General features: G+C 46.5%; 1 protein-coding gene across 1 annotated transcript in view; it reads right to left on the bottom strand.

The window, feature by feature from the left end:
• The window catches only part of agap3 (ArfGAP with GTPase domain, ankyrin repeat and PH domain 3), a 375,300-nt gene that overhangs the window by 37,010 nt on the left and 312,452 nt on the right, over window positions 1-25,838 (bottom strand). The window contains exons 12-13 of the mRNA XM_043687548.2: window positions 11,909-12,063; window positions 4,752-4,842 (exon numbers count right to left, since the gene is read on the bottom strand). Of these exons, the coding sequence (XP_043543483.2) occupies window positions 4,752-4,842; window positions 11,909-12,063 (246 nt within the window). The remainder of the gene's footprint in view (window positions 1-4,751; window positions 4,843-11,908; window positions 12,064-25,838) is intronic.

Below are 25,838 nucleotides of genomic sequence, written 5' to 3'. Positions count from 1 at the left end.
GGAAAGGTTTGGAGGGATATGGATCATATGCAAGCAAATGGGACTAGTTCAGTTGAGGACACTTGGTTGGCATGGACAGGTTGAGCCAAAGCAGCTAAATGTGAGGTGATGCACTTTGGGAAGAATAACAGGAAGGCAGAGTACTAGGTCAATGGAAAGATTCTTGCTGGTGTGGATGTGCAGAGGGATCTTGGAGTCCATGTGCATAGATCCCTGAAAGTTGCCACCCAGGTTGATAGTGCTGTTAAGAAGGCATACGGTGTGTTAGGTTTCATTGGTAGAGGGATTGAGTTCCGGAACCGCAATATCATGCTGCAACTATACAAAACGCTAGTGTGGCCACACTTGGAATATTGTGTACAGTTCTGGTCACCCTATTACAGGAAGGATATGGAAGCATTGGAAAAGGTGCAGAGGAGATTTACCAGGATGTTGCCTGGTCTGGAGGGAAGGTCAATGTTTCGGGCATAAGCCCTTCTTCAGGAATCATCCTCAGAAGGATTCATACACTGAACAAACGTTTTTTTCCTAGCCCCTCCGGATCCTCCGCTCCATGCTTCAAGCCATGCGCCACCACCTACACTCCCTGCAGTCAGCCCTGCCCCAGCTCAGGACAACACTCTCCCAGACCTGCAAAGGACCTTTGCTGTTCTTCATCCTCAGAAGGATTCATACACTGAACAAACGTTTTTTTCTTAGCCCTCCAGATCATCCATCTTCTTGCTCACTACTTCAAAAAACTCAATCAATTTAGCAAGACACAATTTCCAATGCACAAAGCCATGCTGACTATCCCTAATCAGTCGTTGCCTTTCCAATTACATGGAGATCCTGTCTTTCAGAATCCCCTTCAACAATGTACCCACCACTGATGTCAGGCTAACCTGTCAATAGAATCATAGAATCTCTCTAATGTGGAAGGAGGCTATTCAGCCCATTGAGTCTACACTGACCTCAAAAGAGTATCCCACGCAGACCTGCCCTGTTACCCTATCCCTGTAATCATGGTCAATCCACCGAACCTGCAATTTTTGGACTGTGGGAGGAAATAAGAACACCCAAAGGAGACCCTGCAAACATGGGGAGAATGTGTAAACTCTGCACAGACAGTCACCCAAGGCTGGAATTGAACCTGGGTCCCTGGCGCTGTGAGGCAGCAGTGCTAACCACTGAGCCACCGTGCTACCCATAATATATTTTCGCCATTAATATACTTGTAGAATCTCTTTGGATTCTCCTTAACCTTATCTGCCAAAGCTATCTCATGTCCCCTTTTCGCCCTCCTGATTTCCCCTCTAAAGTGTACTCCTTACACCCCCTCTACTTGTGATGGGATCACTTGATCCCAACTGCCTATACCTGACAAATGCCTCCTTTTTTTGACCAAGGCCTCAATATCTCTAGTCATTCAGCATTCCCTCCTCTTGCCAGCCTCACCCTTCTCACTAACAGGAACTTGCTGTCCCTCAACTCTTTTATCTTGCTTTTGAAAGCCTCCCATTTGCCAGACACCCATTTATGTGTGAACAAGCTGCCCCAATAACATTTGAAAATAAGTGACTGATCCCTCCATCATCTCATCGGAACCTTGGTTAGGATCTCACCAGAGTCTTGCATGATAGTCTTGCTGCAGTCCTGCATGCTTTCCCTCACCATGGTCCTGTGCACACTGATAATCATGGGAGATTTAAATCTACACAGACTGGAAAGGCAGCTGGGTAAAGGGAGACAGGATGGGGCATTCACAGAATGTTTTCAGAGTGGCTTTTTAAAGCAGTATGTTCTGGAGCCAACCAGAGAAGACCTTATACTAGACCTGATATTGTCCAATGAGATAGAATTAATCAATGCTCTCATAGTGAAGGAGTCCCTAGTCACAATACATTTGAATTTTGTATTCAGTTTGGGGGAAGAGGAGTGCGTGCAAGGCCTGTTTTATAAAATTTAAATATCGGCAATTATGAGCAGTTGAAAGCAGAACTGGCTAAAGTGAATTGGCAAATTAAATAAAGCATAGGTTAATAAGTGATGCAGTGACAGACTCTTAAAGGGATATTTCAGAATTTACAGAATAAATACTTTCAATGCGTAACAAAAGTTCCAAGGGATGGATTTGTGTTTAGCTAGAAATGTTAACGATAAGGTTAAATTAAAATATCATTGTGTAAAAATGGGTAGAAGACGGGACAAAACATAGATAATAGCAAAAAATTAATTGAGAGGGAAAGATTGAAGATGATGGTACAATGAGTCGTGTGCCACAGGTCTTGGTGCTGGGGCATCAACTGTTTACAATTTATACCAGTAACTTGGATTCATTGCTAAGTTTGCTGTGACCACAAAGATAGGAGGAAACCTAAGTTGTGAAGACAATATAAAAAGGCTCCTAAAAGATATAGATATGTTAAGTGAGCGGGTTTAGATGTAGCAAATGGAATACAATGTGGAGAATGTGGAATTGTTCATCATGCGAGGAAGAATAATAAAAAGCTTATTATCCAAACGGTGACAAATTAAAGAATTCCGAGGTGCTGAGAGATTTGAGTGTCCAAGTGCATGAATTGCAAAAGGCTTGAACGCGGGTACAGCAAGTAATTAGGAAAGCTATTACAATGTTCTTGTTTATTGAAGGGGAATTGAATACAAAACGTAGGGAGGCTATGGTTCCGTTAGACAGAGTATTGATCAGGCTGGAGTAATGTGCACAGTATTGATGGTTAGGGAAAGATGTAACTGCTTTGGAAGTCTTACGGAGCCTAATAGCTGGAATGAGCAGGTTGCCTTTTGTGGAGAGGTTGGTTGGACTGGCCTTGTATTGACTGGAGTTTAAAAGAGTAAGAGGCAACTTGATTGAAACATAAAATCCTGCAGAGTCTTTACAGAATGAATATGGAAAGGATATTTCCTTTGATGAGAACATCTAGATTCTTGCTAAGCAAGGTAGTGAAAGATTATCAGGGATAGGTGGGAATGTGCGGATCATCCATGATTGTATTGAATGGTGAACAGACTTGATGAGCTAAGTGACCTACTCCAGATCTACATTCATATGCTTCTACCCAGCACCATCCTGTAACGTGGGACTCGATCTCATCCTATGCTGTGGATTCATTACAGCCCTGTGCTGTGGGACCCATTACAGCCCTGTGCTGTGGGACCCATTACAGCCCTGTGCTGTGGGACCCATTACAGCCCTGTGCTGTGGGACCCATTACAGCCCTGTGCTGTGGGACCCATTACAGCCCTGTGCTGTGGGACCCATTACAGCCCTGTGCTGTGGGACACATCACAGCCCTGTGCTGTGGGACACATCACAGCCCTGTGCTGTGGGACACATCACAGCCCTGTGCTGTGGGACACATCACAGCCCTGTGCTGTGGGACACATCACAGCCCTGTGCTGTGGGACACATCACAGCCCTGTGCTGTGGGACACATCACAGCCCTGTGCTGTGGGACACATCACAGCCCTGTGCTGTGGGACACATCACAGCCCTGTGCTGTGGGACACATCACAGCCCTGTGCTGTGGGACACATCACAGCCCTGTGCTGTGGGACACATCACAGCCCTGTGCTGTGGGACACATCACAGCCCTGTGCTGTGGGACACATCACAGCCCTGTGCTGTGGGACACATCACAGCCCTGTGCTGTGGGACACATCACAGCCCTGTGCTGTGGGACACATCACAGCCCTGTGCTGTGGGACACATCACAGCCCTGTGCTGTGGGACACATCACAGCCCTGTGCTGTGGGACACATCACAGCCCTGTGCTGTGGGACACATCACAGCCCTGTGCTGTGGGACACATCACAGCCCTGTGCTGTGGGACACATCACAGCCCTGTGCTGTGGGACTCATTACAGCCCTGTGCTGTGAGACTCATTACAGCCCTGTGCTGTGGGACACATCACAGCCCTGTGCTGTGGGACACATTACAGCCCTGTGCTGTGGGACCCATTACAGCCCTGTGCTGTGGGACTCATTACAGCCCTGTGCTGTGGGACTCATTACAGCCCTGTGCTGTGGGACTCATTACAGCCCTGTGCTGTGGGACTCATTACAGCCCTGTGCTGTGGGACTCATTACAGCCCTGTGCTGTGGGACTCATTACAGCCCTGTGCTGTGGGACTCATTACAGCCCTGTGCTGTGGGACTCATTACAGCCCTGTGCTGTGGGACTCGTTACAGCTCTGTGCTGTGGGACTCGTTACAGCCCTGTGCTGTGAGACTCATTACAGCCCTGTGCTGTGAGACTCATTACAGCCCTGTGCTGTGAGACTCATTACAGCCCTGTGCTGTGAGACTCATTACAGCCCTGCTGTGAGACTCATTACAGCCCTGTGCTGTGAGACCCATTAAAGCCCTGTGCTGTGAGACCCATTTTAGCCCTGTGCTGTGAGACCCATTACAGCCCTGTGCTGTGAGACTCATTACAGCCCTGCTGTGAGACTCATTACAGCCCTGTGCTGTGAGACCCATTAAAGCCCTGTGCTGTGAGACCCATTTTAGCCCTGTGCTGTGAGACCCATTACAGCCCTGTGCTGTGAGACCCATTACAGCCCTGTGCTGTGGGACCCATTACAGCCCTGTGCTGTGAGACCCATTACAGCCCTGTGCTGTGAGACTATTACAGCCCTGTGCTGTGGGACCCATTACAGCCCTGTGCTGTGGGACTCATTTCAGTGCAATGTTGTCAGACTTGTTACAGTCCTGTGCATTGACTTGGTACCTTTCTGCAAATACTCACTTGGTGTGTCACAGTCAACACAGAATCCGTTCCCTCGCATGTTCCTAATCGACTGGATAGCAATGGCGTCACTCTGGCTTCCCAATCGAGACTAAACCAAAATGGAGAAGAAACATGATTTCTCAGACGGTACCAGTCTTCATTCGGAAGCAGAAATATTCAGTCCAAAGGCCCATTGCTTTTACAGATATAAGCACCAATTTCTCCAAATATCCTTCACTCAACTCACTTTCATAACTGTAAATAATTATGACCCCAGAACCAATCCCTATGGCACTCCACTAGTTAAAGACTGCAATCCCAAAAATGCCTGCCTCATCCCATCTCTCTGTCTTCTATTAGTTACCCAATCCTCTACCAATGTACCAAAAGTCCAGTCCCAACACCATGGGCTCTTCTCTTATTAAGTAGCTTCATGTGTGGCACCTTACCGTACACCTTCTGGAAATCCAGCCATATTACATCAACTGGTTCCCCTTTATCCATCCTGCTTCCATCTTCAGAGAATTCTAATAAAATTGTCAGGCCTGATTTCCCCTTCCTGAAGCTATGCTGACTCTGCTCAACTATTGCAATATGTATTTCTAAATGCTCTGCTATTACATCCTTTATAACAGACTCTAACATTCCCAATAACAGCCATTCACCTAAATAATAGATTTCTGCTCCATTTTTGCAGCAGCAGTGGGAGCAGGGAGAGCGAGGAGTGGGAGTAGTCAAACTGCGCTCTGGGAAGGTGACTGAACTAAGATATTTGAGTAGTGGCTGGGTCGAGACAGTACACATGTAGTATGGCTCACCAGGGGAAGGCAGCAATAGCCAGGTTCATGGCACCATGACGGGCTCTGCTGTACAGAAGGGCAGGAAAAAGAGTGGAAGGGCTATAGTCATAGGGCATTCAATTGTAATGATCGTAGATAGGTGGTCCTGTGGTCAAAAATGAGACTCAAGAATGGAATTTGCCGCCCAGGTGCATGGGTCAGGGATGTCTCCAATCAGCCGCAGAACATTCTCAAGGGGAGGGTGAACAGCCAGTTGTCATGGTGCATATAGGCACCAATGATATACGTAAAAACAGGATGAGGTCCCACAAGCAGAATTTAGGGAGTTAGGAGCCAAGTTAAAAAGTAGGAGCTCAGCGTTAGTAACCTCAGGATTGCTACCAGTGCCACGTGCTAGTCAGAGTAGAACTGAAACAATAGGCAGGATGATGCGTGGCTTGTGAGAAGGAGGCATTCAGATGTTTGGGACATTGCGACCAGTGGGGGAGATGGGACTAATACAAATTGGATGGTCTACGAAACCAACGTCCTTGGGGTGCTTTTGCTAACGTTGTTGGGGAGGGTTTAAACTAATGTGGCAGGGGGTTGGGAACCAAATTAGGCGGCTAGTGGACAGTAAGGAGGTAGAAACTAAAGCCTGTAAAGAACTAGATCATGAAGTCAGCATGACTAAGGGGAAAGAGTAGGCAGGGAGACGATGATGAACGCAAAGGAATAGGTAGTCTGAGGTGTATTTGTTTTCATGCAACATGTGTAGTAGGTAAGGCAAATGATCTTAGGGCTTGGATTAGTACCTGGGAGTATGATGCTAATCCTATTCCTGAGACTTGGTTGAGGGAAGAGCATGGTTAGCAACTAAATATCCCAGGATATCGATGCTCCAGGCGGGATAGAGAAGTAGGTACAAGGGGTGGAGGAGGTGCATTGAGGTCAGAGAGGCTATCACAGCTGTGCTGAAGCAGGGCACTATGGAGGACTTGAGCAGTGAGGTGATATGGACAGAGCTCAGAAATAGGAAGGGTGAGGTGACAATATTGGGGCTGTACTCCAGGCCTCCCAACAGTGAGTATGAGATACAGGTACAAATATGGAAACTGATTATGGAAAGTTGCAGGAGCCATAGGGTGGTGGTGATAGGAGATTTTAATTTTCCCAACATTGACTGGGATTCACATAGTGTTAGAGGTCCAGATGGAGCAGAAATTGTAAGGAGCATCCAGGAGGGTTTTCTAGAGCAGTATGTAAATAATCCAACTCAGGAAGGGGCCATACTGGATCTGCTGTTGGGGAATGAGCCCAGCCAGGTGGATGAAGTTTCAGTCGGGGATTACTTTGGGAATAATGATCACAATTCCGTAAGTCTGAGTACTCATGGACAAAGACGAGAATGGCCCTAAAGGAAGAGTGCTAAATTGGGGAAGACCAACTATACCAAAATGCGGCAGGAGCTGGGGAATGTGGATTGGGATCAGCTGTTTGAAAGGAAATCCACATTTAATATGTGGGAGGCTTTTAAAGAGAGGTTGATTAGAATGCAGGGCAGACATGTCCTTGTGAAAATGAGGGATAGAAATGGCAAGATTAGGGAACCATGGATGACAGGTGAAATTGTGAAACTAGGTAAGAGGAAAAAGGAAGCATACATAAGGTCTAGGCAACTGAAGTCAGACCAAGCTTTGGAAGAATATTGGGAATGTTGGACCAATCTGAAACGAGGAATTAAGAGGGCTAAAAGCGGTCATGAAATATCTTCAGCAAACAGGTGTAAGGAAAATCCCAAAGCTTTTATTCATATATAAGGAGCAAGAGGGCAACCAGAGAAAGGGTTGGCCCACTCAAGGACAAAGAAGGAAAGTTATACATGGAGCCAGAGAGAATGGGTTAGAATCTTAGCGAGTACTTTGCATTGGTACTCACTGAGAAGAGGGACATGATGGATGTTGAGGTGAGGGAATGATGTTTGATTACTCTACATCAAGCCAGCAGAAGGAGGGAGGAAGTGTTGGGCATTCTAAAAGGCATTAAGGTGGACAAGTCCCCAGGTCTGGATGGGATCTATCCCAGGTTACTGAGGAGAGATGAACTAGTTAGGGCCTTAACAGATATCTTTGCAGTATCCTTGAACACGGATGAGGTCCCAGAGGACTAGAGAATTGCTAATGCTGTCCCCTTATTTAAGAAGGATAGCAGGGATAATCCAGGTAATTATAGACCGGCGAGCCTGACGTCAGTGGTAGGGAAGCTGCTGGAGAAGATAGTGAGGGACAGGATCTATCCCCATTTGGAAGAAAATGGGCTTGTCAGTGACACGCAACATGGTTTTGAACAGGGAAGGTCATGTCTGTCCAATTTAATAGAATTCTTTGAGGAAGTTACAAAGTTGATTGATGAGGGAAGAGCTATCGATGTCATATACATGGACATCAGTAAGGCATTTGATAAGGTTCCCCATGGTAGGCTGTAGGAGAAGGTGAGGTCGCATGGGGTCCAGGGTGTACGAGCTAGATGGATAGAGAACTGGCTGGGCAGCAACAGACAGAGAGTAATCGTGGAAGTGAGTTTCTCAAAATGGAGACCTGTGACCAGTGGTGTTCCACAAGGATCTGCGCTGGGGCCACTGTTGTTTGTGACAGACATAAATGATTTGGAGGTAAGTGTAGGTGATCTGATTAGCAAGTTTGCAGATGACACTAAGATTGGTGGAGTAGCAGATAGTGAAGGGGACTGAAAGAGAATGCAGCAGAAGATAGATAGATTGGAATGTTGACGAAATGGCAGATGGAGTTCAATCCAGGCAAATGCGAGGTGATGCATTTTGGAAGATCCAACTTAAAAGCGAACTATATGGTAAATGGAAAAGTCCTGGGTAAAATTAATGTACACAGTGATCTGGGTGTTCAGGTCCATTGTATCCTGAAAGTAGCAACACGGGTCAGTAGAGTGTTCAAGAAGGCATACAGCATGCTTTCCTTCATTGGACGGGGTGTTGAGTACAAGAGTTGGCAGGTCATGTTACAGTTGTATAAGACTTTGGTTTGGTCGCATTTAGAATACTGCATACAGTTCTGGTCGCCTCATTACCAAAAGGAGGTGGATGATTTGGAGAGGGTGCAGAGGAGGTTCACCAGGATGTTCGGCGGAAGTGGGTACTGCAGATGCTGGAGATTACAGTTAAGATTAGAATGGTGCTGGAAAAGCACAGCAGGTCAGGCAGCATCCGAAGAGCAAGAAAATCAACGTTTTTGGCAAAAGCCCTTCATCAGGAACGCTGATGTTGCCTGGTATGGAGGGTGTTAGCTATGAAGACAGGTTGAGTAGATTAGGATTATTGTCATTAGAAAGACAGAGGTTGAGGGGGGACCTGATTGAGGTCTACAAAACCATGAGAGGTGTAGACAGTGTGGACAGCAAGAAGCTTTTTCCCAGAGTGGGGAACTTAATTACTAGGGGTCACAAGTTCAAGATGAGTGGGGAAAGGTTAAAGGGTGATATGTGTGGAAAGTTCTTTATGCAGAGGGTGGTGGGTGCCTGGAACATGTTGCCAGTGGAGGTGTTAGGGGTGGACATGATAGTGTCATTTAAGATGTATATCGACAGATACATGAATGGGCAGGGAGCAGAGGGATATAGATCCTCAGAAAATAGGCGACAGGTTTAGATAGAGGATCTGGATCGGTGCAGGCTTGGAGGGCCGAAGGGCCTGTTCCTAATCTGTAATTTTCTTTGTTCTCTGTTTTTTGTCTCCTTTCTTTTTTAAATAACGGTGCTAAATTGGCAGTTTTCCAATCCTCTGGGATGTTTCCAGAATCTAAGGATGATTAATGATTATTTCCAATGTTTCCACTATCATTGTAGTTACTTCCTTTCATATCTTCGATGCTACTGATCGGTCTTTAACCACATTAGTTTCCCTAGTGGAGGCTAAAGGCCAATATCCTACATACTTCACTCCACATCCCTCACTCCACCCTCTCCCCACATCCCTCACTCCACCTGCTCCCCACATCCCTCACTCCACCGCTCCCCACATCCCTCACTCCACATCCCTCACTCCACCCGCTCCCCACATCCCTCACTCCACCCGCTCCCCACATCCCTCACTCCACCCGCTCCCCACATCCCTCACTCCACCCGCTCCCCACATCCCTCACTCCACCCGCTCCCCACATCCCTCACTCCACCCGCTCCCCACATCCCTCACTCCACCCTCTCCCCACATCCCTCACTCCACCAGCTCCCCATATCCCTCACTCCACCCGCTCCCCACATCCCTCACTCCACCCGCTCCCCACATCCCTCACTCCATCCTCTCCCCACATCCCTCACTCCACCCACTCCCCACATCCCTCACTCCATCCTCTCTCCACATCCCTCACTCCACCCTCTCCCCACATCCCTCACTCCACCCTCTCCCCACATTCCTCACTCCACCCGCTCCCCACATCCCTCACTCCACCCGCTCCCCACATCCCTCACTCCACCCTCTCCCCACATCCCTCACTCCACCAGCTCCCCATATCCCTCACTCCACCCGCTCCCCACATCCCTCACTCCACCCGCTCCCCACATCCCTCACTCCATCCTCTCCCCACATCCCTCACTCCACCCACTCCCCACATCCCTCACTCCATCCTCTCTCCACATCCCTCACTCCACCCTCTCCCCACATCCCTCACTCCACCCTCTCCCCACATCCCTCACTCCACCCTCTCCCTATATCTCTCACTCCACCCTCTCCCTATATCTCTCACTCCACCCTCTCCCCATATCTCTCACTCCACCCTCTCCCCACATCCCTCACTCCACCCTTTCCCCACATCCTTCACTCCACCCTCTCCCCACATCCTTCACTCCACCCTCTCCCCACATCCTTCACTCCACCCTCTCCCCACATCCCTCACTCCACCCTCTCCCCACATCCCTCACTCCACCCTCTCCCCACATTCCTCACTCCACCCTCTCCCCACATTCCTCACTCCACCTTCTCCCCACATCCCTCACTCCACCCTCTCCCCATATCCCTCACTCCACCCTCTCCCCATATCCCTCACTCCACCCTCTCCCCATATCTCTCACTCCACCCTCTCCCCACATCCCTCACTCCACCCTTTCCCCACATCCTTCACTCCACCCTCTCCCCACATCCCTCACTCCACCCTCTCCCCACATCCTTCACTCCACCCTCTCCCCACATCCCTCACTCCACCCTCTCCCCACATCCTTCACTCCACCCTCTCCCCACATCCCTCACTCCACCCTCTCCCCACATCCCTCACTCCACCCTCTCCCCACATCCCTCACTCCACCCTCTCCCCACATCCCTCACTCCACCCTCTCCCCACATCCTTCACTCCACCCTCTCCCCACATCCCTCACTCCACCCTCTCCCCACATCCCTCACTCCACCCTCTCCCCACATCCCTCACTCCACCCTCTCCCCACATCCCTCACTCCACCCTCTCCCCACATCCCTCACTCCACCTCTCACTCCACCCTCTCCCCACATCCCTCACTCCACCCTCTCCCCACATCCTTCACTCCACCCTCTCCCCACATCCTTCACTCCACCCTCTCCCCACATCCTTCACTCCACCCTCTCCCCATATCTCTCACTACACCCTCTCCCCACAATCCCCTATTCCAGCCTCCCTCCATCCCATTCAATGCCTTCCCTCTTCAGGAGTTGTCTCCTCTGGACTACACTGTTCTTCGCAGCTAATGTATTCCATCATCTGTTCTTGTTTTTGGGTAAAATCGATCCTTCTTCTTGCTCCTACTGTCCTTGGTATTTACTCTTTGTTGCTGGCATTTGAGCACAGGCAGTGCTGGCTCCAGCCACTTGTTCTTTCTTTTCACATCATCCATAGCTGCATATTTAAAGGAATATTCTAATTAAATTCTTTATCGCTGCCTGTCACAGACCTCTGTACATCAGTGGCCTGTCACCTGTAATAATACTACCTGCTAACACACTGTACCTGGGCTAGGCCCAGGCTGCTGTCTGACAGACAGGAGGCAGCAGCTGCCAGAGCTCAGAATACAATTTGCTCCACGCGCTCAGTATTGTTAGATATCAGAAAGAGAGAGTTGTCACTAACTAGGAATCTCATTGCAGAAGAGTGAGCACTAACCGGGTAAGCTTCAATACTGGAGAGGATGTGATGCTTACACTGTGACATTTACACTGTAATATGAGCCACTCAGTCAGGCTGGCTAGAATTCCGAGATTATTCAGAATCAATAGCAACCAGCTTACAAATCTGAAGTCAGGGATGGTTTTACTGTACTTAGTCAGACTGAGTGTTTGAGGACACTTTCTGAGCTACCTGAAGTCCCAGCACCCAATGGTGGAGAGATGAATCAGAAAGGTGGTACCTTATTTTTGCTGCTTTCACATGATTGTAGACTGGCAAAAATCTGACTCTCAACTGCCAGCACCCATGATTCCCTCTCCTCAGAGTTCGAGGCTTCAAAATGCCACGTTTGCCCAGTCAACGACACAATCACAAACTCATAAGATTCCTCACCATCTGTAAAACAGAGTGAGACAGTCAGGATCAGAATTAATGACACAGCAGAATTCACAGCATTGAATACCCACCTCCCCCCAAAAAACCCACTCATCCCTCATTAACACACAGCAGCACTCACCAGGACATCCCAAACCCCCAAACCCTACACCCACCCAGAACCTCATACCCACTCACATCCCCCAGCCTTAGAAAGCAACACTTCATCAACACACACCACCCAGATGGATTGAACCCCACCCACATGCAACACCCGCTCATAGCAATTCAATTATACTCCACTTCTAGTTACCACCCCAGCAAACATCTATCTAACTCCATGCTGTCCCTGTCCTGGGAGTGTTTGATAGGGGACAGTGTTGAGGGAGCTTTACTCTGTATCTAACCCCGTGCTGTCCCTATCCTGGGAATGTTTGATGGGGACAAGGTAGTGTTTAGCTTTACTCTATATCTAATCCACTGATGTCTCTGTCCTGGGAGTGTTTGTTAGGGGACAGCATAGAGGAAGCTTTACTCCACTTTAGTGATTATGTATTCGTTCTAACAAGTTAGTCAATGTCTTGGAGGGGTCTTGGTGGGGAACAGAAGAGATTTTACTTCACATTTTATCCAAGACAGGACCCTGACCAATCTCTAATTCAACCCAAACCCTGGCCCACCTGGGTCTAGCCTTGTCAGTTTTGTACTTGAAATTTTCCATGCATTTAGTCACAGATCAAACAGTTGGAATCTTCTAATCTTCTTTCTTCTTCTCAACCACATGCTCAGCCTAGAGAATAGGAAGTGTTCAGTTTCCATTCGCACTGTGACTATTTCCCCTCTTCACATTGTGGGACTGTTTGTGATGGTGTGCATACTCACTGTCCCATCCCTCTGAAATGCTCAGATTTATTTTTGTTATAATTCCATCGAGACTGAAAGCAGTTTGAGAAGAAAACAATCCTCTCAAAGTCAACGGAAAGAAAACTGCTAGTTAAGATTTCACTTTATATATCTTTTCCTGTAACAAACCAATTAAAACCAATATAATTCAAGCATTAACAAGTGAAGGATATTTCTAATAAGAAGATAAATTTCACGATAGTTTATACAATGAAGATATGTTTTGGATAGTTACAAACATTCACACTGCTTCCTACATAAATGTGAGACTAAGTGCAAACTCAGTCTTTCCAACTTAGTCTTCATTTTGCAGGATTTCTCACTTCCCATTTCATTACTTTGACCACTGAGGCAACTTCATTATCAAGTGTTCCCCATTTTAAGACCTGAGACAGAGATACATCATCAAGGCACACCTCAACCAACCCTCCATCACTTGTGTCATAACAATATTGTTGGCACAGAATCCCCAAAGGACCCCTCTTCTGACCTGCTCCCATGTTTGGTGGGTTCTAGCACCACTTCATCAACAGTAATGGCTAACCTTCAATTCAGAATGCCTCGCTTGCCCAGTCTACATATACTGGAGAGTGGACTGTCACTAGCATTCCACATGACAATGTCTACGAGAGAAGGTTATCGAGGGCTCCAGAGAGGGAACACCTCGGAAGCAGTGGGGGGAGTGGGGTCATAATGAGGAGGATGGTTCCCAGAGCTGTCATCTTTGAAACGCAGAATCCAGGAGGCGGAGGAACCGGTACATTGTCACTGAGAGCCAGAGAGGGCCGAGCGAGTGCCAAGCATTGCCGCTGATAGCGGATGTGAGGAGCAGACCATATTGGTTTCAAGCCTGATCAGCAAGAGCTTTCAAATGCCAGGATTTAAGCTAAGTGCTGGAACGTGGTTTATGGAATGAGCTGCCAGAGTTTGAAAAACATTTGGACAGTATATGAACAGGAAAGGTTTAGAAGGATATGGGTTAAAAGCAGGTAAATGGAACTAGTTTAGTTTGGGAAACCAGGCATGGACAGGTTGGGCCGAAGGGTCTGTTTCCATGCTGTATGACTCTATGACTCTAGTTGCCTAATGCACATGATAACACAAACTCCGTTTAGTTCTCAGAGACCTGCTTCAGAGGCCAGGAACTGGTCAAAGATGGCCAAACAGAGAACTGTTCCATTCAGACACAACCTTTCTCATTTTACCTTTGCAAATATTTTCTGAAATGACCAACTAGTAAAGCAGACCAAGTTATTTTCTATATACCCTTGGTTTCTTAGCTGTTCACCTCCTTATCCTGCATCCAGAGTGACAGAATTGTTACAGCGCAGCAGAAGGCCATTTAGCACATCATATTGCACTAGCCCTAGGAATTAACATTTCACTTTGGGCTATTCTCACACCTTTTCTCCATAACATTTTTTTCCTTTCAGCTTATAGTCTAACTCCCTTTTGAAAGTTTAAGTTCAACTAACCTCCCTGACACTCTCACACAGTATATTTCAGACCCTCCTATGGCCTATTCCTGTTTCAATGTTATAATTCCATCAGGATTGGCTGGAAATCTAAATTGAAGTGATGGGGTAATCGTCAGCAAAGTAAAGGAAGGATAAGATCATAGAACTTTAAGAATAAGAACAGGTGTCAGTCATTCTGCTGCTCAAACCTGCTTTGCCATTCAATAGGATTGTGACTGATCCGACATTCCTCATGTCCACTTCTTGCCCTTTCATGTGACCGTTGATTCCTCTACGGATCAAGAATCCATACAAGCCCTAAACATACACAAGGACTCTATCCACACAACTCTCTCTGGCAAGGGGTTCAAAGGCACACAATATTCTGAGAGAAGAAATTCCTCCTCATCCCAATCTTAATTTTATACCCCTTTATTCTGAGACTGTGTCCTCTGGTCCGAGACTCTCCCATAAGGGGAAGAATCCTCTCAGCATTTACCATATCAAGCCCCTTAATAGTCCTATATATTTCAATGAGATCACCTCTCAATCTTCTAAACTTCAGTGAGTAGAGGCCCACCTTGTTTAACCCATGCTCATAAGACAATCCTACCATTCAGGGGAATATCCAAGTCCCCAAAATCCCTTTCTGTTGCAATTTTCTGCAGTTTTTTCTCCAGTTAAAAAGTATTGTTCTTTTGTTCTCTTTTCCAAAATGAACAATTTCAAATTTTCCCACATTGTACTCTATTTGCCAACTTTTTGCCCAGTTACTTAATCTGTTAATACCTCTCTAGAACCTGTTTATATTCCTCTTAAAACTTGCCTTTCCACTTATTTTAATGTCAGCTGCAAATTTGGCTACAGTACAATCACTTCCTTCCCCTGAGTTGGTAATATATATTGCAAACAGTTGTGATCCCAGCACTGATTCCTGCGGAACCCCAGTGGTAATGGGTTGCCATCATCATAGGCCCTTATGACTTGATGTTTTGTGAGGTACCTTGTCAAACACTTCAGGAAGTTCAAATACTACACATCTACTGGTTCCCCTCTATTCTCTCTGGTTGAGACTTCCTTGAAAAACTCTAATAAAACTCCTACGTCTAATGGTCTCATATCAGGAGAAGTAAGGTTTCCAATACTAACCCCTAGAGAACTTCACTATAATGCTTTCAGTCTGAAAAACATCCACCAACCATTACTTGCTGTTTCCTGTCAGACTATTCCATTTCCATTGAGTCATAAAGTCATACCAGCATAGACACAGACCTTTCAGTCCAACAAGTCAATGCCGACCATATTCCCAAACTAAATTAGTCCCACTTATCTGGCCCATATCCACCCAGACCTTTCGTACTCATGTACTTACCCAAATGTCTTTGAAATGTTATAACTGTACCTGCATCCATCACTTCCTCTGGCAGCTCATTCCACACACAAACCACTCTCTGTGTAAAACAGTTGCTCCTCACGTCTTTTTTAAAACTTTATCCTCTCACCTTAAAAATATGCCCACTCATTTTGAACTCCTCCACCCTAAGGAAATAACTTTTGCTATTCATCTTATCCATGCCCCTCATGAGTTTGTAAACCTCCCTAAGACCACAAGACATAGGAATGGAAATAAGGCCATTCAGCCCATCGAGTCCACTCCGCCATTCAATCAGGGCTGATGGGCATTACAATGCAACTTACCTGCACTCTCCCAGTAGCCATTAATTCCTTACAAGATCAAGAATTTATCAATCTCTGCCTTGAAGACATTTAACTTTCCGGCCTCCACTGCGCTCCGCGGCAATGAATTCCACAGGCCACCACCCCCTGGCTGAAGAAATGTCTCCTCATTTCTGTTCTAAATCGACACCCTCTAATTCTAAGGCTGTGCCCTAATGGAAACAAATTCCCAGCATCCACCCTTTCCAAGCCATGCATTATCTTGTAAGTTTCTATTAGATCTCCCCTCAACCTTCTTCATGCTAATGAATACAATCCGAGGAATCTCAGCCGTTCATCGTATGTTAAGCCTACCATTCAGGGATCATCCATGTGAATCTCTCTGGATATGTTCCAGTGCCAGTATGTCCTTCCTGAGGTTTGAATTGGACACAGAATTCTCAGTGGGGCCAAACTAGAGCTTTATAAAGTCTCAGTAGCACATCACTGCTTTTGCATTCCAACCCTCTTGAGATAAATGACAACATTACATTTGCTTTCTTAACCACAGACTCAACCTGCGAGTCAACCTTTAGAGAATCATGGACTAGCACTCCCAGATCCCTTTGTACTTTGGCTTTATGGTCCATAAGGTCACCCCTCAACTTCCTACACTCAAGAAAAGAATGCCCCAGCTTATCTTTAGAACTCAAATCCTCCATTCCCAGCAACATCCTGATAAATCTTTTATGAACCCTCTCCTATAGCAGAATGACCAGAACTGCACACAGTGCTCCAGAAGAGACCTCACCAACATCCTGTACAACCACAACTTGACGTCCCAACACCTACACTCAAAGGTCTGAGCAATGAAGGCAGGTGTGCTAAACACCTTTTTAACCACTCCATTTCCCTGTGATGGAAATTTCAAAGAATTATGTACCTGAACCTCTCGGTCTCTCTACTGCACAACACTGAAAAATGTATTGCTGGAAAAGCGCAGCAGGTCAGGCAGCATCCAAGGAGCAGGAGAATCGATGTTTCGGGCATAAGCCTTTCTTCAGGAATGCCCGAAACGTCGATTCTCCTGCTCCTTGGATGCTGCCTGACCTGCTGTGCTTTTCCAGCAACACATTTTCCAGCTCTGATCTCCAGCATCTGCAGTCCTCAACACTGTACAACACTGCCTGGAGTCCTACCATTAATTGTATAAGTCCTGCCCTGGTGTGTTTTACCAAAATGCAATATCTTGCATTTATCCAAATTAAAGTTTTGTAAGGGTTCAGAGGAGATTTACTGGTATTGGGTGGGGCGGTCTTATGAGGAAAGGCTGAGGGACTTGAGGCTGTTTTCGTTTGAGAGAAGAGGTGATTTAATTGAGACATGTAAGATGATCAGGGGATTAGATAGGGTGGACAGTGAGAGCCTGTTCCCTCGGATGGTGATGGCTAGCACGAGGGACATAGCTTTAAATTGAGGGGTGATAGGGGTGTGGAACACACTTCCTGCAACAGTAGTGCACTCACCAACTTTAAAGGCATTTAAATAGTCATTGGATAGACATATGGATGAAAATGGAATAGTGTTGGATAGATAGGCTTCAGATTGGTTCCACAGGTTGGCGCAACATCACTTATGTTCTGGAGTCACTAATGTTCTGGAGGGAACAAAATTTGCCATCCTTAGCCAGTTTGGCCTACATGTGACTCTAGACTCACAGCAATGTGGTTGATTCTTAACTGCCTTTTGGGGAATTAGGAATAGGTGGTAAATGCTGGCCTAGCTGGAGATGTCTACATCCCACAAATAAATAAAAATCAAACTGTTACCAGTGATGTAGGAACTTGAGGATTTGGAGAGAAGTTTAAACATCAGAGATTCAGGACCGAGAGCAGGAGATTCTTTTCCCAGACAATTGTGAGGTTGTGGAATTCTCTCCCAAGGCAATGACTGAAGCAAGGATCATGTCAACATTGACCAACAGGTGTCATCAGAGGGTAAAGACATTTGGATGTAAGGCAGGTACATAGGATGATATGCAAGCAACATAAGGTTGGACATGAGTAAAGATGCTAGTTCCTGCTCCTGACCACTAACTAGCTGCTAAGTTGTTCGTTTGTACATAGAATGATTATAGGATAAATGATAGAATCCCTACAGTACAGGAAGAAGCCATTCGACCCATCAGGTCTATTCCAACCCACCGAAGAGCATCCCATCCAGACCCATCCCCTCCCTATTCTCGTAAGCCCGCGTAGGGCTTTTACCACCTAGTCTGCATTACATGGAACAATTTATTTTTAGCATGACCAATCCACCCAACCTGCACATCTTGGACTGTGGGGGGAAACCAGGGCACCCGGTGAAAACCCATGCAGAAACAGAGAGACTATGCCAACTGCACACAGGCAGCTGCCCGAGTCTGGAATCAAACTTGGGTCCCTGGTTCTGAGGGCAGCAATGCTAACCACTAAGCCATTGTACCACCCACAGATGAGTCCATTTGGCCTGTTGTATCTGTGTTGGCCTTTTGAAGGAGTAATTCCCTTTTAAATTTTTCAGTTGACCCTGAACCCACTGTGCTGAGTCTACTTTTGTTTGTCATTGATATAAATGATTTAGATGAGAATTTAGAAGGCCTGGTTAGTAAGTTTGCGGTTCACACCCAAATTGATGGTATACTGGACAGTGAAAAAGTATTTTTCTACTTATACTGAGAACAACGGTAAAGCTTTATTTTTAACCTTGTTTCTCTATGTGATGATTTGTACCTAAGTTTTGTACCGAGGTACCTTCTTACCTAATATGGTGCTATGTGTGGTGACACTACTTTTCACTGCACTCCCGTACTTCTGTATTTGAGTACACATGACAATAAAGCTTACACCAATAAATTAAAATCAAGTTGAGTTGGACAAATTGCAGAGGAGGAATGTGTTTGTGTAAATGTAGATGTGAACCTATCAGCAGGACACCAGGAAGGAGGTGGAACAGAGACAGTAAAAGGTTGTTACACTCAGCCTCGGGACCTTTAATTAAAAGGTCAGTATCAAGCACAGTCAGAATGCATACCTCACTGGACCACTCACTCTGCTTTCAAATCCCTAACCCCTCCTAAAAAATGACTTCACTGATAGAAGGAACTGGGTCCCTGAGTCTGATTAGAGAAGGCAGCCAGTGAATAGCGAATGAGAACAATATACATCTCCACACATACTTGATCTCATAGCAAACGGATTAGTAATTACCTAATTAGGGTTATGCAAATACAATGCTCATTAGCATAATGCCTCATTCCCTGAGCTGTGTAAGCTGTTGGCCAATTGTCTCCACACAAGACAAACAGCAAAAAAATTATCTGTAGCAGCACACAGCTCAGCAACTCAAACTGATAACTCCATCGACCCCTCACTCAGTGCCTGGAATCTCCCAGGGGTCCAGAAAGGGAGTGGTCATTCCAGGTTGTGAGACTATTTTGAATATTGAGAGAAAGAATCTTCATGGGTAATCCCAGAGATCCCGGAATGGAGTGAAAACCCTTAGACAAGTTGGGATCCTGAAAGGGTGTGGGTGATCCTGAAGCCGGGAGAACTTCAGGAATCTAGTGGTGAAGTCGGTTTTCTGTTTTTATTTTTGTGCAGTAGGTCTTTCCAGAATGAGGTGAAAGTGAGCACTGCAGATGCTGGAGATTAGAGTCGAGAGTGTGGTGCTGGAAAAGCACAACAGATCAAGCAGCATCCAAGAAGCAAGAGAATCGACGTTTCAGGCAAAAGCCCTTCATCAGGAATCCTTCATCAGCCCAAAATGTCGATTCTCCTGCCTCTCGGATGCTGCCTGACCTGCTTTCCAGAATGAGGGTAATCCTGGGGAGAGAGAGAGAAAGAGAGAGAGAGAGAGAGAGAGAGAGAGAGAGATGAGATCTCCTGGGGGTGGGAGTTTCCCAGAGATCCGGGTGGGATAAGGCCTTGTCTTAGATGGCAGGTAGGTACAAAAATAGCAGGGAATGTTGAGGATTCCAGTTATTGGAAAATGGAACACTTCTAATGCCGAGTGTGAGAATTCTAAAGATCAGAGCAGGCAGCTCATTCATAGGATGTGGGTGTTGCTGCATGGTCCAGCATTTATTGCATGTCTCTAGTTGCCCCTTTAGAAGGTGGTAGTGAGATGCCTCTTGAACCGCTGCAGTCCATGTGCTATAGGTAGACCCACAATGCCCTTAGGGAGGGAATTCCAGGATTTTGATCCAGTGACATGGAAGGAACGGCGATGTATTTCCAAGTCAGGATGGAGTGTAGTTTGGATTGGAACTTGCAGGGGATAGTGTTTCCATGTATCTGCTGCACTTGTTCTTCTAGATGGAAGTGGTTGTGGGTTTGGAAGGTGCTGTTTAAGGATCTTTGGTGAATTTCTGCAGTGTATCTTGTAGATAGTATACACTGCTGCTACTGAGCATCGGGGGTGGAGGGAGTGGATGATTGTGGGTGTGGTTGTTGGGGCTGCACTCATCGAAGCAGGTAGAGAATTGCCTCTGACTAGGAAAATCTGGTGGACAAGTAATCTAATGTGCACTTACTGTTCCAAAAATGAACACAGAACAACTTCTTAAATGTTTAAATGTGTGTTGTGAATATACTGTGGAGTCCCCTCATGGTGGCCATTTTAAGGAGATTGTAGTTGATGGACAGAGCTATCTCCTGCTTATCCGGGATGAGGGAGGACCTCCGGAAGTGCAAGTAAGCAATGGCACTCCAGCCACTGAGCTCCACAACATGACTCAAGGTTTCCAGTCACAGCCAGCTGTACACTCACCAGCATCTCCCAGATCATGTCAGCTCCCATAGAGGTGAGCTGTTCAGCACTGGACCCTGGGTGTAAATGCTGCAGAATCATGTACTTGAGCTCTCTGTTTTATGTTTCTTTGAAAAGAAGGCATCTGGTTTTGATAGAGCAGAAAACATTTCCTACTGATGATGGGCTCAGTAACTAGAAGTTATACCAAAAGAGAAAATGCTGGAAAATCTCAGCAGGTCTGGCAGCATCTGTAAGGAGAGAAAAGAGCTGACGTTTCAAGTCTTACTGACCCTTTGTCAAGGCTGTGGGCTTTGACAAATGGTCAGTTAGACTCAAAACGTCAGCTCTTTTCTCTCCTTACAGATGCTGCCAGACCTGCTGAGATTTTCCAGCATTTTCTCTTTTGGTTTCAGATTCCAGCATTCGCAGTAATTTGCTTTTAACTGGAAGTTATGGTTTTGAAATCAAGGGAGAAAGATTGAAAGGGCAGCTGAAGAGAAATCTTGCCACTTGGAGAGTTTCTGGGATCTGGAAACTGATCCCATCAACAAGTTTAAAAGGGAGTTGGACAAGAACTTGAGGATGATGAACTTACAGTGTCATGGTCAAATAACAGGGTTAGAGGTGTGACAGGCTGGTAATTTAAGAACTATGACAAGCTTGAGTAAGTGATATAGTTCTGGACAAGCTGTATCCAGTCAATCTGAAGAAAAGTCAGGAACATTAAACATGAAACATTAGTTATCCTTGTTTGATGTTGGCTGACTCGTGTAGTTTTTCCAGCATTTTTTGCTTGTATTTACTGACTGATGCTTCACTAAGACCACTGCAAATTGTCGGGAAATTTTCTCACCAACCTCATGGTAATCAGTGAAGCCACTCACTTTGCCATCTAACAACAACTGAGGACAGGTCACCAAAGAAGTTGATTTAAAGAAGCACCTTAAAGGAAGAGAATAAACTAAATAGCTGTACAGTCTCTTTAAGAACAGCTGGATTTGGTGCTGATATTGAAATGGTTGCAATTTTTTAGTCCAGCAGTCAGTGGAACTCATTTATTTCCCTAAACCAGTCACTATTGCAGAGTTCAATAATCAGAGTGCTCATTAGAATACCTGATAATAATGAGAAAGAAAGGGACATCACCAGCTCCATTGTTCCTAATGGACGTGCTAAGAGGATGGAAATCTCTCATCTCACGCTAGATAAACCAGTCCGAGAACTCAATTGGTTTCCGGAACTTGCCAATACATAACAACACAGCAGGAAGCTTTTGTCATTACATTTCTGCACTTCTTATTAGCATCAGACTCTGTTTGTGTTGCACTGGGACTGACGTCAGCACAATTTGGGCTATTACTCTACACCTGCAGCTTTGCGTGCTGTGCATCTTTGCAAACCATGCTCTGAGAGCAGGTTTAATCCAACACCAAGTTGAGGTACTGGCCAACAAAGAAAAGATTTGCATTTATCCATTTCCCATCACGATACCCCAAAGGACTTGACAGCCAATGAATTACATTCTGAAGAACAGCCTTCAATGTGTTGTCAAAAATATAGCAGCCAATTTGTACACAGCAAGCTCCCAAAATCAGTAATGTGATAAGATCAGGGAGAACTCTTCCTCAAAGTGCAATACTTAACAACCACTCAAATGAAGAGACAGGGCATTGGAATAAGGCTTTGTCCAAAGGTAGACAGCTCTGGAAGTGTTCTATATTACACAAGAGGGTTAGATTAGTTATGGACTCAATCCCCATTCAAAGATTGGGACACTAAAACATTTAACTTTGAAATCACAGCCAAAGAATCACTGACCAGGTAGGTTGGCAGATGTTTCGAGTCCAGTCCATGGGTAGAACAGGAGATCCCCTAACTCCTCAAATCAATGAGTTTTTAAAAAATACATTCATATGATATAAGCATTGCTGGTGAGGCCTGCCTTTACTGCCCATCTCTAATTGCCCTGGAGAAGATGGAAGTAAGCTGCCTTTCTGGAACTGCTACAGTCCTTATGATGCAGTGACAACCAAAGTGGTGTTGGGATAGGGGCTTCCTGGAATGTAATCCATTTGCAGAGGATGGTATTCCCATGTAACTGCTACCCTTCATTTCCTAGGAGCAAGAGTTCACTTGTTTGGAAGGTGATGTTGGAGGAGAATTGGTAAGACATAGGCTTCGAGAAGTAAGGCAGTGAGTTACTTGCCACAATGCTCCTAGACTTTGACCTGCTTTTGGCAATAACTCACTTCGTCATTTCCCAAAGCCTATCCACCATCTACAAGGTGCACGTCAGAAGTATGTTGGGATACTTCACATGACACCATGAGGACAGGCACTGGGGGCAGTGAGAAAGAAGCTCCCTGCTCCCCTCCTCCATCTTCACCCAACCATCCCATGTCCTCCTTATCTATTGCACACGCAGTGCAGTTGTCATGATTGGAACCAGGTAGATGTCATTGACTATGAGGTTCTTGATTGGGATGGTCAGCCTGGGCTAATCAGAAATGCCTTGGCTGACCAATATAGCTAGGAGATTAGTATCTCCTCAGTTGAGGACTGACCCTGAGATGGCTGGCCACAGCCAGTGTACTGTGCACTAGTAGATAATGGGTAACTCGGTGACAGGTATCAGCCTCTGTGCTGTTATTTCAGCAGCCACTGTATATGAGCATTTCTGGATGAGCCAGTTTCTGCAGTTGAGGGTGACTGCAGACACTGCTGCTCCATTAACTGATCCTACCACCTTTGATGCCTTCTGCCCATATGCATAATCTCTGTACACATCGATCCGCCACAACGACGGCCCCCAACCCAAGCCCTCCGTTTCTTCCTCTCATGCCGTCCCAACCAGTACCCTTCCACCAACACCCTAATCCGCCTGCCAGAACTGGTCCTCACTCTCAACAATTTCTCCTTCCAATCCTCTCACTTCCTTCAAACCAAAGGGGTCACCATGGGCACCCGCATGGGACCCAGCTACGCCCATCTGTTTGTCGGATACGTGGAACAGTCCATCATCCGCAGTTATAGCGGCACCATTCCCCACCTTTTCCTCTGCTACATTGATGCCTGTATTGGTGCTGCCTCGTGCTCCCGTGAGGAGGTTGAACAGTTCATCAACTTTACCAACACCTTCCACCCCGACCTCAAATTCACTTGGACTATCTCGGCCACCTCCCTCCCCTTCTGGACCTCTCTATCACTGTCTCTGTTGACCGACTAACCACAGACATCTAATACAAGCCCACCAACTCCCACAGCTACCTCGACACACCTCCTCCCACCCTACCTGTAAAAACGCCACCCCTTATTCCCAATTCCTCCGACTCTGCCACATCTGTTCCCAGGATGACCAATTCCACCTCAGAAAGTCCCAGGTGGCCTCCTTCTTCCATGATCGCAACTTCCCTTCCCACGTGGTTGATGATGCCCTCCAGCGCATCTCCTCCATTTCACGCACCACTGCCCTCGAACCCCACCCCTCCCAATGCAACAAGGACAGAACCCCCCGGTCCTCACCTTCCATCCCACCAATCTCCACATATATCGCATCATCCTGTGCTACATCCACCTCCAAATGCACCCAAGCAGAGATATATTTCCCTCCCTACCCTTATCAACGTTACGGAGAGACCATTCCCTCCGCAACTCCCTCATCAGGTCCACGCCACCCACCAGCCCTCACCCCACTCCTGGCACCTTTCCGTGCCACTGCAGGAAGTGCAAAACCTGTACCCACACCACTCCCCTCACCACTGTCCAAGGCCCCAAGGGATCCTTCCACATCTGTCAGAAATTTACCCGTACCTCTGGCAATGTTACCTACTGCATCTGTTGCACCCGGTGTGGTCTCCTCCACATCAGGGAGACAGGACGCCTTCCTGCAGATCATTTCAGAGAGTATCTGTGGGACACCTGCACCCACTAACCCCACCGCCCCGTGGCTGAACGCTTCAACTCCCCCTCCCACTCCATCGAGGACATGCAGGTCCTGGGCCACCTCCATCACCAAACCGTTACCACCTGATGCCTGGAGGAGGAATGCCTTATATTCCACCTTGGGACCCTGAAACCACACGGGATTAATGTGGATTTCAACAGCTTCCTCGTCCCCCGTTCCCCCGTTCCCCCCCCCCAACATTATCCCAGTCCCAAGCTTCCAACTTGGCACTGCCCTTCAGACCCCGTCCATCACTCCCCCACTGACCTATCACCTTCTCCCTCACCTTTATCCACCTATCACTTTCTCAGCTACCTTTCTCCCACCCCACCCCCTCTTCCCATTTATCTTCCCCCCCCCACTCCCCCTCGGGCCACAAGCCTCATTCCTGACAAAGGCCTTATGTCCGAAACGTCGATTCTCCTGCTCCTCGGATGCTGCCTGACCTGCTGTGCTTTTCCAACTCCACACTGTCGACTCTCATCTCCATCATCTGCAGTCCTCACTTTCTCCAAGCATATCGTCTCTACACATGCCTTATTAGAATTGAACCCTTAATTTTATATTGTATCTCCATATTCTACCCACCAAAATGAAGCCCTTCACAATTCCCTGCATTAAAATGCATCACCCACTTGGCACCATTCAACAATAGGCTTATGGCTCACAATACTTTCAAGATCCATATCATTCACAAATTTTGAAATGGTGCTTGTACATCAAGGTCTGAGCAAAATGGGTAGGGTTTGTACATGAGCCAATAGCTCTAGATTCAGGCTCCCCCATAAGGAATTCCTGAACAAGGAAAGTGGATTCATAACATAGTCAGTATCAATCTTCAAATCTCCAGGCAGGCACTGCCAGCAGGCCAGATTCCTGGTTAGCCAATTGGTGTAAAGAATGTTAGAGCTTAAACAATCAGTCTCCATAGCTCAAAACTACAACATCCAGATAAAAGTGCACATTACCACATGGGTTCCTTGAGTGAAATGTAGCACATCAGCATCACATCAAGATTTATGTCAATAATATTGGATTCAGGGAGA

Source organism: Chiloscyllium plagiosum, unplaced genomic scaffold (assembly GCF_037043375.1).
Source record: "Chiloscyllium plagiosum isolate Xiang-an unplaced genomic scaffold, Cpla_swu_hap1 HiC_scaffold_4, whole genome shotgun sequence".
Classification (NCBI taxonomy): domain Eukaryota; kingdom Metazoa; phylum Chordata; class Chondrichthyes; order Orectolobiformes; family Hemiscylliidae; genus Chiloscyllium; species Chiloscyllium plagiosum.
Note: the sequence above shows the minus strand (reverse complement) of the source record. Positions and strands in the feature narration are given on the sequence as shown.